We start from the raw sequence: 16,450 nt of genomic DNA on the forward strand, positions 1-16,450 counted from the left end.
ATTTAGTCTTACTTGTATTTAAGAGCAATTGGAGGCCACTGAAGGAGAGTTGTATGGCATTGAAGCTCGTCTGGAGGGTTGTTAACACAGTGTCCAAAGAAGGGCCAGAAGTATACAGAATGGTGTCTTCTGCGTAGAGGTGGATCAGAGACTCACGCCAGCAAGAGCGACATCATTGATGTATACAGAGAAGAGAGTCGGTCCAAAATTGAACCCTGTGGCACCCCATAGAGAGCCAGAGGCCCGGACAACAGGCCCTCCGATTTGACACACTGTACTCTATCAGAGAAGTAGTTGGTGAACCAGGCGAGCAATCATTTGAGAAACCAAGGCTATCGAGTCTGCCGATGAGTATTGTGGTTGACTAAGTCGACAGCCTTGGCCAGGTCAATGAATACGGCTGCACAGTATTGTTTCTTATCGATGGCGGTTAAATATCGTTTAGGACTTGAGCGTGGCTGAGTGCACCCATGACCAGCTCTGAAACCAGATTGCATAGCGGAGAAGGTATGGTGGGATTCGAAATGGTCGGTAATCTGTTTGTTGACTTGGCTTTCAAAGACCTTAGAAAGGCAGGGTAGGATAGATATAGGTCTGTAGCAGTTTGGGTCAAGAGTGTCCCCCCCCTTTGAAGAGGGATGACCGCAGCTGCTTTCCAATCTTATGGAATCTCAACGACACGAAAGAGAGGTAACAGGCTACTAATAGGGGTTGCAACAATTTCAGCAGATAAACTTTAAAAAGAAAGGGTCCAGATTGTCTAGCCCGGCTGATTTGTAGGGTCAGATTTTGCAGCTCTTTCAAACATCAGCTGACTGGATTTGGGAGAACATGGAAGGCTTGAGCGAGTTGCTGTGGGGGTGCAGTGCTGTTGACCGGGGTAGGGTACCAGTGGAAGACATGGCCAGCCGTAGAAAAATGCTTAAAAAAATATATATATATATTTTTGCTCAGAACTTGGGGCCAAAAAAAAAACTGGTGTAGACCTTTGCATCTGTAATTAAAATGATAGACATAAGGTTATCTGATCCTAGATCTGTGCCTGAGGGCAGACAGGAAATATAGCACAGTGTAGTCAAAGTCGACATATACCGTTGGTCATTAGTTAAAGCAAAAGTTGGAGAAAATACAAAAATAGCCTAACGTTTATTAGTATGCAACCAGAGTAGGCTATTGAAACATGGCCCATGTCTTTTTCAATGGCTCAGCATAGGGAGAGAAAGCAGCTGGGAAAAAGATAGTATCTTCTGTCCAGGACAAAGAGGACTGGATGAGAGAGAAAAGAGAAAGTAAATTAGCAAAACAGACTGGCTTCCAGAACAGTTCATTACAATAATTTAAAACACATACCCATGCAACAACGAGGAGCAACAAGCAACAACACCAACACACACACAACACACACACACACACACACACACACACACACACACACACACACACACACACACACACACACACACACACACACACACACACACACACACACACACACACACACACACACACACACACACACACACACACACACACATTGAGCAGCCTCTTACAGCCTCTTCTGACACAAGTCTTTACGCTGTGCGATCTGATTGGTTTGTTCATACCTATAGTGTCCAGTGGTTCCATTCTAAGCAGTTTGACCACAGTAAGGCTAGCAACACTCCGTATTATCAGATCCCTATGAAATGACACCATACAGTAGATACACTACATTACCAAAAGCATGTGGACACCTGTGGTCAAACCATCATTCCAAAATCATGGGAATTAATATGGAGTTGGTCCCCCTTTGCTGCCATTACAGCCTCCACTCTTCTGGGAAGCTTTCCACTAGATGTTGGAACATTGCTGCGGGGACTTGCTTCCATTCACCACAAGAGCATTTGTGAGTCGGGCACTGATGTTGGCGATTAGGCCTGGCTCACAGTCAGCATTCTAATTCATCCAAAGGTGTTCGATGGGGTTGAAGTCAGGGCTTTGTGCAGCCAGTCAACGTTTTTCCACACCGATCTCGACAAACCATTTCTGTATGGACCTCGCTTTGTGCACGGTGGTATTGTCATGTTGAAACAGGAAAGGGCTTCCCTCAAACTGTTGCCACAAAGTTGGAAGCACAGAATCGTCTAGAATGTCATTGTATGCTGTAGTGTTAAGATTTCCCTTCACTGGATCAAAGTGCCTAGTCCAAACCATAAAAAACAGCCCTAGACCATTATTCCTCCTCCACCAAACATTACAGTTGGCACTATGCATTCGGCAGGTCGCGTTCTTCTGGRATCCACCAAACCCAGATTCGTCCATCAGACTGCCAGATGGTGAAACGTGATTCATCACTCCAGATAATGCATTTCCACTGTTCCAGAGTCCAATGGTGGCGAGCTTTACACCACTCCAGCCGACGCTTGGCTTCCTATGATGGTATCACATTGAAAGCCACTGAGCTCTTCAGTAAGGCCATTCTACTGACAATGTTTGTCTATGGAGATTGCATGGCTGTGTGCTCGATTTTATACACCTGTTAGAAATGGGTGTGGCTGAAAGAGTGGAATTCACTAATTTGAAGGGAGTTCCACATACTTTAATATATAGTGTAGATTCTACAGACCCTCCTGAGTACTCCCCACCCCACTTTTACATCGGCATAATGAATCGTTTTGCCTGTAAGTTGTTTGACCACATAAAAGTCCAGTAATACTTTCTATGCACTAGCTTTTTGTAAAGACTCACCTGTTTTGTATTCTAAGGACTGTGGTGAGTAGACTGGACACTGGTTTTATTGACATGCAATTGATCGTTTTGCCCATACTGTGCTATATTTGTATAGTGCTACTGTGCTATATAGTGTCCAGGCACCCCATTTTAAGCTATTTGACCACAGTAAAATTGGTAAAATACTCCATATAATTCCATGGCCCATGAAATTGCACCATATATACATTCTACAGATCCTACTGAGCATTCCCTACAACACTTTTACTGCTGCACCTAGAATAGTTATTTGCTCTGTAAGCCAATATGTAATCCACATACAAGTGGCCAGTGGAATGGGTGGAGTAAATGGGTGTGTGTAACCTTTATTTAACTAGGCAAGTCAGCTAAGAACAAATTGTTATTTTCAATGACAGCCTACACCGGCCAAACCCAGACGACGCTGGGCCCAATTGTGCACTGCCCTATGGGACTCTCAATCACAGCCAGTTGTGATACAGCCTGGATTTGAACCAGGGTGTCTGTAGTGATACCTTTAGCACTGAGATGCAGTGCATTAGACCGCTGTGGCACTCGGGAGCACAAAATAAAAGTAAAAGGCCAGCAATACTCCGTATAATTCAGTGCCCCATGAAATGACACCATTTATACATTCTACAGACCCCACTGAGTATTCCCTACAATACTTTTACTGCGGCACCTTGAATAGTTTTTGCTCTAGAGCTATTGTGTATTTCATATACAGTGATTTTCATTGCTGGCATTTATTCGACTTTGGAACATTTAATGCAAATGTCACTTAAATATGAACAAATGTGAATCATTGTTCATGTTTAGACAATTATTTTTAATGTATCGTGAATAATTGAGGTTATTGACACTTTTCTACCATTATGTGGTGGACTTTTATTTAGAGCGTTTCCAAAATTCCGTGACCCGGAAGTATTTTTTTTGTGTCGCTGAAGGAGACGTTGATGATAACAGCGCAGCTAACCAGACATTCTGGCTATTAGAACGGCAAAAAGAAAGGTAACTATCTGTAGTTAGTTAAGAACCACCATTTAACCGTTAGACGCATCTCTACTGAATGACAGTGCATAGGCCACACATTTGCGAGTTACTCAAGCGTCACTGACGTGTTAGCTACAGTGGCATGATARTGATAGGTAATGTAACGTTAGCTAGTTAACGTTAGCTATATGGCTAGGTGATTTTCACAATTAAAGGTCCGCCTAAATTGACATAATCTGCCAACTAGCTAGCTATTTAGTTAGTTACCAAACTTTGGTAACTAAATTTAGCAAGCATGTGTGACAGCTAAGTTAGCTAGCTAGCTTCTTAGGAACCGAACATGTTTACATGGTAACGTTCTTGTGTACAGTAGCTAATCATGTCACAGTAGAAGAGGAAGTTAATAACGCCTTAGGTCTGTCTACATGACAACATAGACAAAYCTCTCTCAATCCAATTCAAAGGGCTTTATTGGCATGGGAAACTTATGTTTACATGTTTACGTCCATTTCACTTGCTTTGGCAAACGTGAAATAAACAATCAAAGGAACAGTAAACATTACTCAAACGTTTCAAAGGAATAGAGACATTTCAAATGTCATATTATAGCTATGTACAGTGTTAAAATTATGTGCAAATAGTTAAAGTACAAAAGGGAAAATAAATAAACATAAATATGGGTTGTATTTACAATTGTGTTTGTTCTTCAATGGTTGCCCTTGTGGCAACAGGTCACAAATCTCTCTCTCTCTCTCTCTAGGCTCTTGTCACTCTGGGGACTCTTGGAACTTCTGTGTGTGTGTGTGTGTGTGAGTGCGTGAAAGAGAGGAAAAAGTGAGTGTGTGTTGCTGCCTATCTCTGCACCTCCTTGGAGGATGACCATGGAAGAGATGAGGATTGAAACCGAGACAAACTCCATGGTCTCCATGACGCTATACGCTGTCATGTACCCAGTTTTTAATGAGGTAATGTGTGTGAGTGTTTTGTCTAATATAGATTCAGGTACATTTTCCAGTGGCACACCGGGCCAGTGTGAACTGAAAGCTATTGGTCCAAATTAAAAACATACTGGCCAGGGCCAAGATCTTAAAGGATAGTGGATGATGCGTGCATCATTTAAATATCAGGGGATTTTATCTTTAATTTGCGAGCTGAGCAAGCTAGCGTATAGCCTATAAAATACTCTCAATACACAAATAATATTTTAACTTGACAATATAATATTGACGTTGATTGTTTTGAGATGAAAAATAAAACTTGCTCAAACTCAAAAAGGGTATTCTTGTTAGTGATTTTGAACAGTCAGTTCTAGGGCCCTTTAAAATCTGTTTTATCTTACACTGAATTCCGTTTTCCAGGTTTTGTTTTTCCGGTTTCCGAGTTCTCCTATAGTGTTTTCAGGTTTTCACTCTATATCACACTTTTTCTTAGAAAAACAAAAAAAATTGGGATGTCCTAAGACCCCAAAACAATTCTTATGCCGTTTTCACGTGCTAGTCGGAAAACGTTTCACAACAGAAACCGTTTACTCCAAATGTTGTTGATTTCCATTTAGTTCTTAAACAGAAGTTGTAGTTCAGTCGTGTCTCTTTATAAAAATGTAAAAAACGAGTGGCTGGAAGAAGTTGAAATATGGAACCCTGTGGACTTCACTCCACTTTAGAGCATGGAAGAATTTATAATTTATAACAACAGGTGTAGACTAAAAGCAGTGGTGGAAAAAGTACTCAAATGTCATACTTCAGTAAAAGTAAAGATGCCTTAATAGAAAATGACTCAAGTGTAAGTCACCCGTAATACTACTTGAGTTAAAGTCTAAAAGTATTTGGTTTTAAATATACTTAAGTATTAAAAGTAAACAGAATTGCTAAAATATACTTATGTATCAAAAGTAAAAGTATAAATATTTTCAAATTCCTTATTATGCAAACCAGACGGCACGTTTACTTGTCTTTTTTTGATTTACGGATAGCCAGAGGCACACACCAAGACTTAATTTAATTAATTTACAAATGAAGCATTTGTGTTTAGTGAGTTCGCCAGATCAGAGGCAGTAGGGATGTGTTCTTGATAAGTGGATGAATTGGACCATTTTTCTATCAAAATGTAACGAGTACTTTTGGGTGTCAGGGAAAATGTAAGGAGTTAAATGTACATAATTTTCTTTAGGAATGTAGTGAAGTAAAAGTTGTCAAAAATGTAAATAGTAAAGTACAGATACCCCAAAAAACTACTTAAGTAGTGCTTTAAAGTGTTTTTACTTAAGTACTTTACACCACTGACTAAAAGTGAAATTCTTACTTACAGGTTCTTTCTTTTCCAACAATGCAGAGTTAAAGATGCACTATGCAGAAATCGCTCCTCCATTTCCTGGTTGCTAAAATTCAAATAGTTCGCCTAATTTCAGTTTGTGACAAAACAAGCAAGTATAGGGTAGAGAATCATTGTCAAATCAAAATAATATTTTATTTGTCACGTGCGCCGAATACAAGTGAACATGCTTACTAACCAAAAATACTTTGAGAAATTTCAAAAAAATAACAAAAAATAAGTGTTAAGTGAAAAATAGAAAATAAAGTAACAAATAATTAAACAGCAGCAGTAAAATAACAAGCAAGGCTATATACAGGGGGTACCGGTAGAGAGTCAATGTGCGGGGGCACCGGTTAGTCGAGGTAATTGAGGTAATATGTACATGTAGGTAGAGTTAATGTGACCATGCATAGATTATAAACATTATATGTTCAGGAGTCTTATGGCTTGGGGGTACTCCGCTACTGCTTGCGTGCGGTAGCAGAGAGAACAGTCTATGACTAGGGTGGCTGGAGTCTTTGACAATTTTTAGGGCCTTCCTCTGACACCGCCTGGTATAGAGGTCCTGGATGGCAGGAAGCTTGGCCCCAGTGATGTACTGGGCCGTACTCACCACCCTGTGTAGGTCAGGTGCCTAATGGTGTTGGAGTCATGCACGGCCACTTAGTCGTGGGTGAACAGGGAGTACAGGTGAGGGACCCCCGTGTTAATGATCAGCGTGCCGGATGTGTTGTTGCTACCATTTGGGGATGGCCCTTCAGGAATTCCAGGATCCAATTGCCGAGGCAGGTGTTTAGTCCCAGGGTCTTGAGCTTGGAAGCGACTGTGGTGTTGGTACATGGGACTATGGTACAACTTCCGTTTAAGAACCCAGCAGCTTTTACATTGAAGAGCGTTTGGAATAAACGGTGTCTGTTGCAAAATGTTTTGCAACAGACAAAACTTTTTCCAAAAGAATCAGGACAGTTGAGAGCTGCGCGCTCTTGCTGCCCGACAGATGATTCCGCTCAAACGAGGCTATGTGTGTGGCCCGTGTGAGATAAATCATTTACATAACGAACTAGCAGCTTCAGGAATTCCTGTTTTTTCATCAATTATATAGCCTTGATTGAAAATAACAATATTACAATATTTTTTTCACTGACCCAAGCGGGCCACTGGTGTGGATGATTGACTGGCCTGGAGGGCTTCCAAAACCTCCCCGGACCAGCAGGCAGCCCTGTATGTCAAACCCTGGATGCGTGTGTGTTCTTGTCAGCCCCTAACAATGTGTGTGTGTGTTGGTTTGGCAGCTGGAGAGGATCAACTTGTCAGCTGCCCAGACTCTGAGAGCAGCCTTTATCAAGGTAAGACACACCAACACAGGACCCCTTACCTCATAAACGTATGACCTTTGCCCTTACGTAACCCTTGGGCTCTGGTTGCATGTCAGTAGTCTAAATCAAGGATGGGCAGCTTGAATAATCAGCAGATGTAATTGTGTGTGCGTGTGTTTGTGTTGCTAGGCGGAGAGGGAGAACCCAGGCCTAACTCAGGACATCATAATGAAAATTCTGGAGAAGAAAAATGTTCAGATAAACTACACAGAGTCTCTGCTGCGCATGGCTGCAGATGACGTGGAAGGTGTGTGTGTAGAAAAGTACCAGCATCTGCTTACAAGGGCTTCAGTGTGTTTGTAGTTGTTTATTAAAATATACTCCTGTGTGTGTGTGTATATAGAGTTCTTAGTGGACAGGCCAGAGCAGGAGTTCCAGGACCTAAATGAGAAATCCAGAGCTCTGAAACACATCCTCAGTAAGATACCTGACGAGATCAACGACAGGGTACGCTTCCTACAGACAATTAAGTGAGTACACGCACGCAGTATACACTAGGGATGCAACGGTACAGTGGGCCCACGGTTCGGTATGTATCACGCTTTGTGGGTAARGGTACGGTTTCGGTATCTTTATTTGTCCAGAAAAAAATACAAACACATCACCCTTTTAAACAATGAACTCTTTATTTTGCCTATAGACAAATAAAACTTTCTGTTCAGAAAAATGGCAGCATGTCTGACTAGGCCTGGATTATGTCTCTACTTGAAATCAAGGGGAGAAAAACATTCAAATTAAAAGTGCTTCTTAGCTTCGACAAGCTGTAGGTGCTTTGCCTTCTCTATTTGAAATAAACAGGGTACATACTTGTATAGGCAATGAAATCTTTGGCTATGAATACTCCCACTGCTTTTGTTATTTCTTTATGTTTTTCTGAATTTGTCGCAAATTGTTGTTGGAAGGCAGCAGCGAGAGATTGTATTTTTCGCTAACGAGTGGACTCTCCTTGCTCCAGCTCCACCTGCAAGGGATACGGCCGAGTGATGGCCACGTAAATGACACATCATGTTAGAAGTGTTTCCACTCGAGTAGCCGACAGTGGCAAAACAATGCTTGCAGACTCTACTTTGTTTACGGTCTTCTTACCCTCGTCATCGTATTGAACGCTGAATCCAAAATGTTCCCACACAGCGGATTTGAAAGACGGCGGTGCCTCTTCAAATTTGCTTCTCTCTGTCTCTAGCACTCACCATGATCACAATGGATCTGAGAGAATATTTGTTTTTTTAGTTTCCCCTCCCTTCATGGGGCCCCTTTAGGGAGGTTTCCTACTGAGATGTCATTGCAAATTGTCCATTGGTTGTTTAAGGGGGAGGGTTTGCGGTCGCTGCGGTTGCCACATTTTGAGACATTGCTGTGGAGCAAAGTTTGCCAGCCCTCAGGAGCCCCCTAACGGCCTGGAGCCCCAAGCAGTTGTCTGCCTTGCCTGTTCACAAGCTGCGGGTCTAATTCTGTGTATTTGAATGTACAACATGCGTGTAGTCTGCAGCGCAATAAGCACATTTTGGGAAAATGACAGGCATATCATAATTCCGCGGTTCACGTATGCATATTGAACCGTAGGGGGCTTACCGAACGGTTCGACAACATACTGTGTACCATTGCATCCCTAGTATACACTAACACACACACCTTCATTAGCATGTTCTTGACATCCTGCTTCTTGATTGGTGTTGGTTGTTGTTTTCCATAGAGACATCGCCAGTGCTATAAAGGAGCTCCTGGATACAGTCAATAACGTCTTTAAGAAATACCACTACCAGAACCGCAGGGTAAGACACAGATGTGGAATATACACTGAGTGGACAAAACAGCTCTTTCCATGACATACTGTATATCACCTGGTCAGTCTATGTCACAGAAGCTATGATCCCTTATTGATGTCACTTGTTAAATGGACTTCAATCAGTGTAGATTGGGAGGGAGACAGGTTAAAGAAGGACATGGATTGTGTATGTGCGCCATTCAGACGGTGAATGGGTAAGAAAGAATGTTGTTAGTGCCTTTAACCAGGGTATGGTAGTAGGTACCAGGCGCACAGGTTTGAGGGTGTCAAGAACTGCAACGCTACTGGGTTTTTCACGCTCAATAGTTTCCTGTGTGTATCAAGAATGGTCCACCACCCAAAGGACATCCAGTCAACTTGACACAACTGTGGGAAGCATTGGAGTCAACATGGGCCAGCATCCCTGTGGAACGCTTTTGACATCTTTGTAGAGTCCCTGCCACGATGAATTGAGGCTGTTCTGAGGGCAAAAGAGGTTGCAACTCAAGATTAGGAAGGTGTTCCTAATGTTTTGTACAATCAGTGTGTTTCTTCCTTATCTTTAATGTGATCAATGGCTGCAAGGAGAGTTGATATCATTGTGAAGGCTATGTTCACATCTGTCTGTCTCTTCTCTGTGTGTCCAGGCTCTTGAGCACCAGAAGAAGGAGTTTGTCAAATATTCCAAAAGCTTCAGCGACACTCTCAAAACATACTTCAAAGATGGAAAGTGAGTTGTGTAGAGTAGATTCATAAGGAAGCTGAATAGATAGATATATGCTCATCGAAAGTAGTGAATTGTGATTGGGGTATTTTTTTCCCTTCACAAAATAGCACATACTAAACCCACAGCAAAAATACACTGAACAAAAATAAAAATGTAACATGTAAACTGTGCTCATGTTCATGTTTCATGAGCTAAAATAAAAGATCCCAGAAATGGTCCATAGGCACATAAAACTTATTTCTTTCAAATGTTGTGCACAAATGTGTTTACATCTCTGTTAGTGAGCATTTATTCTTTGCCAAGATAATCCATCCACCTGACAGGTATGGCATATCAAGAAGCTGATYAAACACCATGGTTGTTACACAGGTGCACCTTGTGCTGGGGACAATAAAAGGCCACTCTYAAATGTGTAGTTTTGTCACACAACACAATGCCAAAAATGTCATGTTTTGAGGGAGCGTGCAATTGGCATGCTAACTGCAGAAATTCCCCCCAGAGCTCTTGCCAGGGGATTTGGCAGTGCGTCCAACCGCAGACTACATGAAACCACGCCAGCCCAGGACCTCCACATCCGGCTTCTTCACCTGAGGGTATGTCTGAGACCAGCCACCTGGACAGCTAGTGAAACAGTGGGTTTGCAAAACCAAAGAATTTCTGCACAAACTGAAACCGTCTCGGGGAAGCTCATCTGCATGCTCGCCGTCCTCCACCAGGGCCTTGATCTTACTGCAGTTTGGCATCGTAACAGACTTCAGTGGGCAAATGCTCACCTTCGATGGCTACTGGCATGCTGGAGAAGTGTGCTCTTCACGGATGAATCCCGGTTTCAACTGTACCGGGCAGATGGCAGAGAGCGTGTATGGCATTGTGGGGGCGAGCGGTTTACTGACGTCAACGTTGTGAACAGAGTGCCCCATGGTGGCGGTGGGGTTATGATATGGGCAGGCATTAGCTATGGACAATGAACACAATTGCATTTTATCGATGGCAATTTGAATGCACAGAGATACCGTGGCGAGATCCTGGCCCATTGTCTTGCCATTCATCCGTCACCATCACACCATGTTTCAGCATGATAATGCACGGCCCCATGTCACAAGGATCTGTACACAATTCCTGGCAACTGAAAATGGCCCAGCTCTTCCGTGGCCTGCATACTCACGAGACATGTCACCCYTTGAGCCTGTTTGGGATGCTCAGGAACGACATCATGTTCCAGTTCTCTTCAATATCCAGCAACTTTCCACAGCCATTAAAGAGGAGTTGGACAACATTCCTCAGGCCGCAATCAACAGCCTGATCAACTCAATCCCCAGTTCAAAACTGCATCTAGTTTTTTTCAGAGTTCCCTGTTGTCTTGAACGCACTGAAGTCGGAAGTCTGAGATTTCCGAGTTTTCAGTTGTTTTGAACACGGCATTAGTCTCAGCGGAGAGAGGGAGAGAGCAGCAGGGGGTCCTCCTCTCACGGTCCCTGATCTCTCCTTCCTTGCCTCAGGTGAGACTGAGGTAGGGGACACCGTCTTCCACCTGATGGCAAAATGAGTCGGAGCTCATCTGCCTCATGCACAAATTCATGTTGTTCCTATGACCGGAGAAAGTGAAATATATCTCGATATATTAAAATAGACACGACAAGCTGCTAATAACAATAAAAACGCAGTGCTATCGATACACTTGGCTACTAATTCGTTGCAGCTGCAGCGCGAGTGGTAGTACAGAGTACGTTTTGTTGAATAAAAACAGTGCTGAATAAAAACTTTAACATGAACTCACTCATAAAAACAACAGCAGCTCTTTGCTGTATTCTTTGACAGTCTCTCTCTGCTCATGGTTTTAAAAGTTATGAAATCTCATGTAGCTAGTATCAAACTTTGCTGGAAGCTGTAGGCACAGTAGGCACACTCGATTTAGCCACAGATCTGCCGGTGCGCAGGGCTTCTGAATCAAGTGCACCGCCAATTGCGCCACCGACCGGTTGGTGACCACTGCCTTATATGAATGGGAACTCAGTAAAATCTTTTAAATTGTTGCATGTTGCCGTTTTATATTTTGTTCAGTGTACATTAATTCTAACAATATTAGTAGTGGGAATGTTCTTACTAACTGTTTATTTTATGATGACCATGAGAAACCAATTATTTAAGCAGGTTTGAAATGTCAGAGCTATTTTGAAACAACTGTTTTGCTGACATTGTGTTTTTGTTTTATTTGCAGTCGTTAAATAACAACATAACTGAACCATCCTTGTTTCCAGGGCGATCAACGTGTTCATCAGTGCGAACAGACTGATCCACCAAACCAACCTCATTCTGCAGACCTTCAAGACCGTCATATAGGTACAGTAGGGGGGGTGTGTGTGTGTGTGTGTGTGTGTGTGTGTGTGTGTGTGTGTGTGTGTGAGACATAGCGATAGTTAGAGAGTTCTAGTTGGATATAACCTGTTGTTGCATGAACATTGTCATTGAGGGCTTCCATCGTTTTAAAGTAGCTGCATTAAGCAGCTGGTATATACATAAACTTAGCAAAAAAAGAAACGTCCTCTGTCAACTGTGTTTATTTTCAGCAAACTTAAAATGTGTAAATATATGTATGAACATAACAAGATTCAACAATTGAGACATAAACTGAACAAGTTCCACAATCATGTGACTAACAGAAATTGAATAATGTGTCCCTGAACAAAGGGGGGGTCAAAATCAAAAGTAACAGTCGGTTGTTGCCGGTTGTTGCCGGTGATGTCTGGTGAGGACCTGCCTTACAACAGGCCTACAAGCCCTCAGTCCAGCCTCTCTCACCCTATTGCAGACAGTCTGAGCATTGAGTGAGGGATTGTGCGTTCCTGGTGTAACTCGGGTAGTTGTTGTTGCCATCTTGTACCTGTCCTGCAGGTGTGATGTTCGGATATACCGATCCTGTGCAGGTGTTGTTACACGTGGTCTGCCACTGCGAGGACGATCAGCTGTCCGTCCTGTCTCCCTGTAGCGCTCTCTTAGGCGTCTCACAGTACGGATATTGCAATTTATTGCCCTGGCCACATCTGCAGTCCTCATGCCTCCTTGCAGCATGCCTAAGGCACATTCACGCAGATGAGCAGGGACCATGGGCATCTTTCTTTTGGTGTCAGTAGAAAGGCCTCTTTAGTGTCCTAAGTTTTCATAAATGTGACCTTAATTGCCTACCGTCTGTAAGCTGTTAGTGTTTTAACGACCGTTCCACAGGTGCATGTTCATTAATTGTTTATGGTTCAGTAAACAAGCATGGCAAACAGTGTTTAAACCCTTTACAATGACGATCTGTGGTCATTTGGATTTTTACAATTATCTTTGAAAGACAGGGTCCTGAAAAAGGGATGTTTCTTTTTTTGCTGAGTTTATATGTCAGAGCGGCATTGCCACTGTATCTTAGTCCATAGTATAGAGTACAGTATATACATATGAGATGGGTGATGCAAGACACGGAGACCTTATTAAAGTGGCTCGTGTTTCATTTCCTTGAAGTGGCCAGTAATTCCTAATCTATGTCTATAGGCAGCGGCCTCTGATGTGCTGGAGATGGCTTTTTAACCGTCTGTTGTGTCGTATAGAATACAATAGAGTATATACATATGAAATGGGTGATGCAATATGTAAACACAATTTTAAAGTGACTAAGATACCGTAGAATAGTGTGGAGTGCAGTTTATACATATGAGATGAGTCATGCTAGACACGGAACATTATTAAAGTGGCTAGTGATCCATTTCTAAAAGTGACCAGTGATTTCTAATCTATGTCTCCTGTGTTTGTGTGTCTTTGTCTGAACGTGTGTGTAGGGTTGCCTTGGAGAGGCCATCCAATCTTCCAACGAAGCAACATTAAAAATGGCATACGATCGGAGAGCACCTTTTACCAGATTTAAATGTAAAATAGAGGCTTGATTTTAATCGGACAGTTTTAATTTATACCCTTGAAGTGCGTTCAACAAGGCTGATGTTAGCAGTGAAATACMTCAGCTTTTGAACTGTTAGCTAACGTGAGTGAATMTTTAATGGCCAAAATCTAGCTGAAGAACTTCAGCATATGTGATAGCTACTTTTTAATTGTTTGAATCAGCATTTAACGTTTAGGGACAGTCTTGTTGATCGGGCTGTGACGATACCAGTATGACAATATTTTTTCCATGGCAAAAATGAAAACATGAGGCAGGCTCAACTCTTTGGTCCTATGAATACTTGCTGTATGTAAAATATTCTGTGCTATATCTTAGAAAATAAATGTGACAAGATAATGATATTTGTTTCCAACATTAGGGCTGTTTTCCTAAAGATGTTAAATCCGCTTTGTGTTTTGTTTCTTGCCACGGTATTAATGAGTGTTGTGATACTGGTATCTTCCTGGCCCTACTTGTTGAACCCACACCTGGTCTTGTTAGAAGTAGAGGAGACGAGGCGTTTGTCAGACTAATTGCCATTTTTGATAATATATATTCATGTGATTACTTTACATTAGGCTCAAGGTAGAAGTTGCCCCTAACCACATATCTAGGATCAGATGACCTTTCCCCAATCCTAACTTTACCTGTTACTGGGATGGAGAATACAGTTAGCTCCAAAAGTATTTAATTTTTTGTTGTTTTGGCTGTGTACTCTAGCACTTTGGATTTGAAATGATATAATGACTGAGGTTAAAGTGCAGACTGTCAGCTTTAGTTTGAGGSTATTTTCATKCATGTCGGGTGAATTGTTTAGAAATTACAGCACTTTTTGTWCATAGWCRRCCCATTTTAGGGGACCAAAAGTATTTGATACAAATTCACTTATGTGTATTAAAGTAGTAAAAAGTATTTGGTCCCATATTCATAGCACACAATGACTACACATTTGTTGGATGCATTTGCTGTTTGTTTTGGTTGTGTTTTAGATTATTTTGTGCCCAATAGAAATGAATGGTAAGTATTGTGTTGTCATTTTGGAGTGAGTTTTATTCTAAATAAGAATAGAATGTTTCTAAACTCTTCTACATTAATGTGGACGTTATCATYATTATGGATAATCCTGAATAAATTSTGAATAATGATGTTAGACGCACAGATATCATACCCCCCAAAATGCTAACCTCCCCTGTTATTGTAATGGTGAGGTTAGCATGTTTTAGGGGTATGATATTTGTCCATCTGTAACTTTCTCACTCATCATTATTCACGATGCATTCAGGATTATCCGTAATCATGGTAGCATCCACATCAGTGTAGAAGTGTATTCTATGACAGTCTGCACTGTAACCTCATTGTCATTGTATAATTWKAAATCCAAAGTGCTGAAGTACAGAGCCAAAATAACAACAGCAAAAACTCACTGTTCCAATACTTTTGGAGCTCACTGTATCTGACCCTGTGTCAGCGTTTAGGGGCAACTTCCTCCTACATCTGCTATAGCTTCTTAATCATGCTTTCAGAACGGAAACTGCTTTCACTACCTACTGTGCATCTCAAGTGTCTCCCTCTCTTAAGAGAAAGCAATATGATGTTCTAACCCTACTGGGTATGACCTTTCACCTGTCCAGTCTTTACAGATGAGTGCAGAGGAAGGGAGCGGTGTGAGGAGAGTAAATCTTGTTAGATTGAGATGCACCCCTATTCTACTCTCTATTTGAAGACAGAAAACCAAAAGAATTCAACCATAGAGTTGCTGAATCCCAAATAGACTCCTGGACGAGGGGGTAGGGACGGACTAGGGAGGGATCGATTTGGGATTCATAAAGTAACATTCTCACACTGTCTGTGTGTGTAGCTACAGAGAGCATGACTGAGGAGAGAGGAGGGTTTGTAAAAGGAGTRTCTCCCTGATGTTTAAAGATGAAGGGATAGAAACGGCTCCAGGTTGAAGCTGTCTCTGTATTTAAGTGATACTGTATGTCTGGTGGCAAATGTTCAATAAATAGTTTCCTAATGATGCAGTTTGTTTTTGGAATTCAGTAGTGTTTAAGGGGGGGTGAGTGGGCACGCGGGGATGGAATTTGTGAGGGTTGGATAGAATGCATAAAAAGGAGAACTTGAGGGAGAGTGGTGAGATGGGTGATGTGGGCAAACAATGATGGGCAGACACACAGGCTTTAGCCACTTGATGGCAGTGTGGTGCAGCCCTTCCACTATATTCTAAAAATCCCTGATTGGAAGAAAAGTAGAGATTTGTTTTAAAACTACTGGGATTTACCCCATGGGATTTTCCATGAATAGAGCACTTCAGATAAAATGGCATTTTGTCTGTTTACACAGACATTTGCCTCATCATAAAAACTCAACTTGTACTTAGCCCCTAACCCCTCTCCCCTAATCACTTGTGTATATCTGAAAGGATTGTATTGGGGGAACCAGACTTAGGTTAAATTTAAAATATCGCAATTACTTTCAAAGTAAGTATTCAGATATACTTTTATTTGAAAAGGCAAGTAGTTGAATATTGGAAAGTATTTCCTCATTGAAGAGCCAACAKAAGCCATTCTGCTCCTGTCCCTCATTCTTTTCTGGTAACAGGTAGACCGGTAGAACTTACAGGAAATATAAGGTAA

General features: G+C 41.9%; 1 protein-coding gene across 2 annotated transcripts; it reads left to right on the top strand.

The window, feature by feature from the left end:
• The first annotated feature begins 3,650 nt into the window (after positions 1-3,650).
• Positions 3,651-15,838, top strand: LOC111953443 (programmed cell death protein 10-B). Of its 2 annotated transcripts, none has more exons than XM_023972703.3 (9): positions 3,651-3,738; positions 4,481-4,685; positions 7,326-7,379; positions 7,539-7,656; positions 7,753-7,879; positions 9,103-9,181; positions 9,822-9,904; positions 12,160-12,246; positions 13,717-15,838. In XM_023972703.3, exons 2-8 carry the CDS (start codon positions 4,596-4,598, stop codon positions 12,239-12,241), a joined length of 633 nt encoding a protein of 210 aa, XP_023828471.1. In that variant the 5' UTR covers positions 3,651-3,738; positions 4,481-4,595; the 3' UTR covers positions 12,242-12,246; positions 13,717-15,838. The 2 variants fall into 2 exon arrangements, with proteins under 2 accessions (XP_023828471.1, XP_023828470.1); XM_023972702.3 differs by having other exon boundaries at positions 12,160-12,241.
• The last annotated feature ends 612 nt before the right edge of the window (positions 15,839-16,450 follow it).

This window comes from Salvelinus sp. IW2-2015, linkage group LG27 (assembly GCF_002910315.2).
Source record: "Salvelinus sp. IW2-2015 linkage group LG27, ASM291031v2, whole genome shotgun sequence".
NCBI lineage: Eukaryota > Metazoa > Chordata > Actinopteri > Salmoniformes > Salmonidae > Salvelinus > Salvelinus sp. IW2-2015.

Bases quoted from the DNA above. Each gene is read 5' to 3' on its own strand.
- LOC111953443 (XM_023972703.3), top strand. From the start codon at position 4,596: ATGACCATGGAAGAGATGAGGATTGAAACCGAGACAAACTCCATGGTC. The intron at 4,686-7,325 runs GTAATGTGTGTG...TTGGTTTGGCAG, and splicing joins TGTACCCAGTTTTTAATGAG to CTGGAGAGGATCAACTTGTC. The intron at 7,657-7,752 runs GTGTGTGTGTAG...GTGTGTATATAG, and splicing joins GGCTGCAGATGACGTGGAAG to AGTTCTTAGTGGACAGGCCA.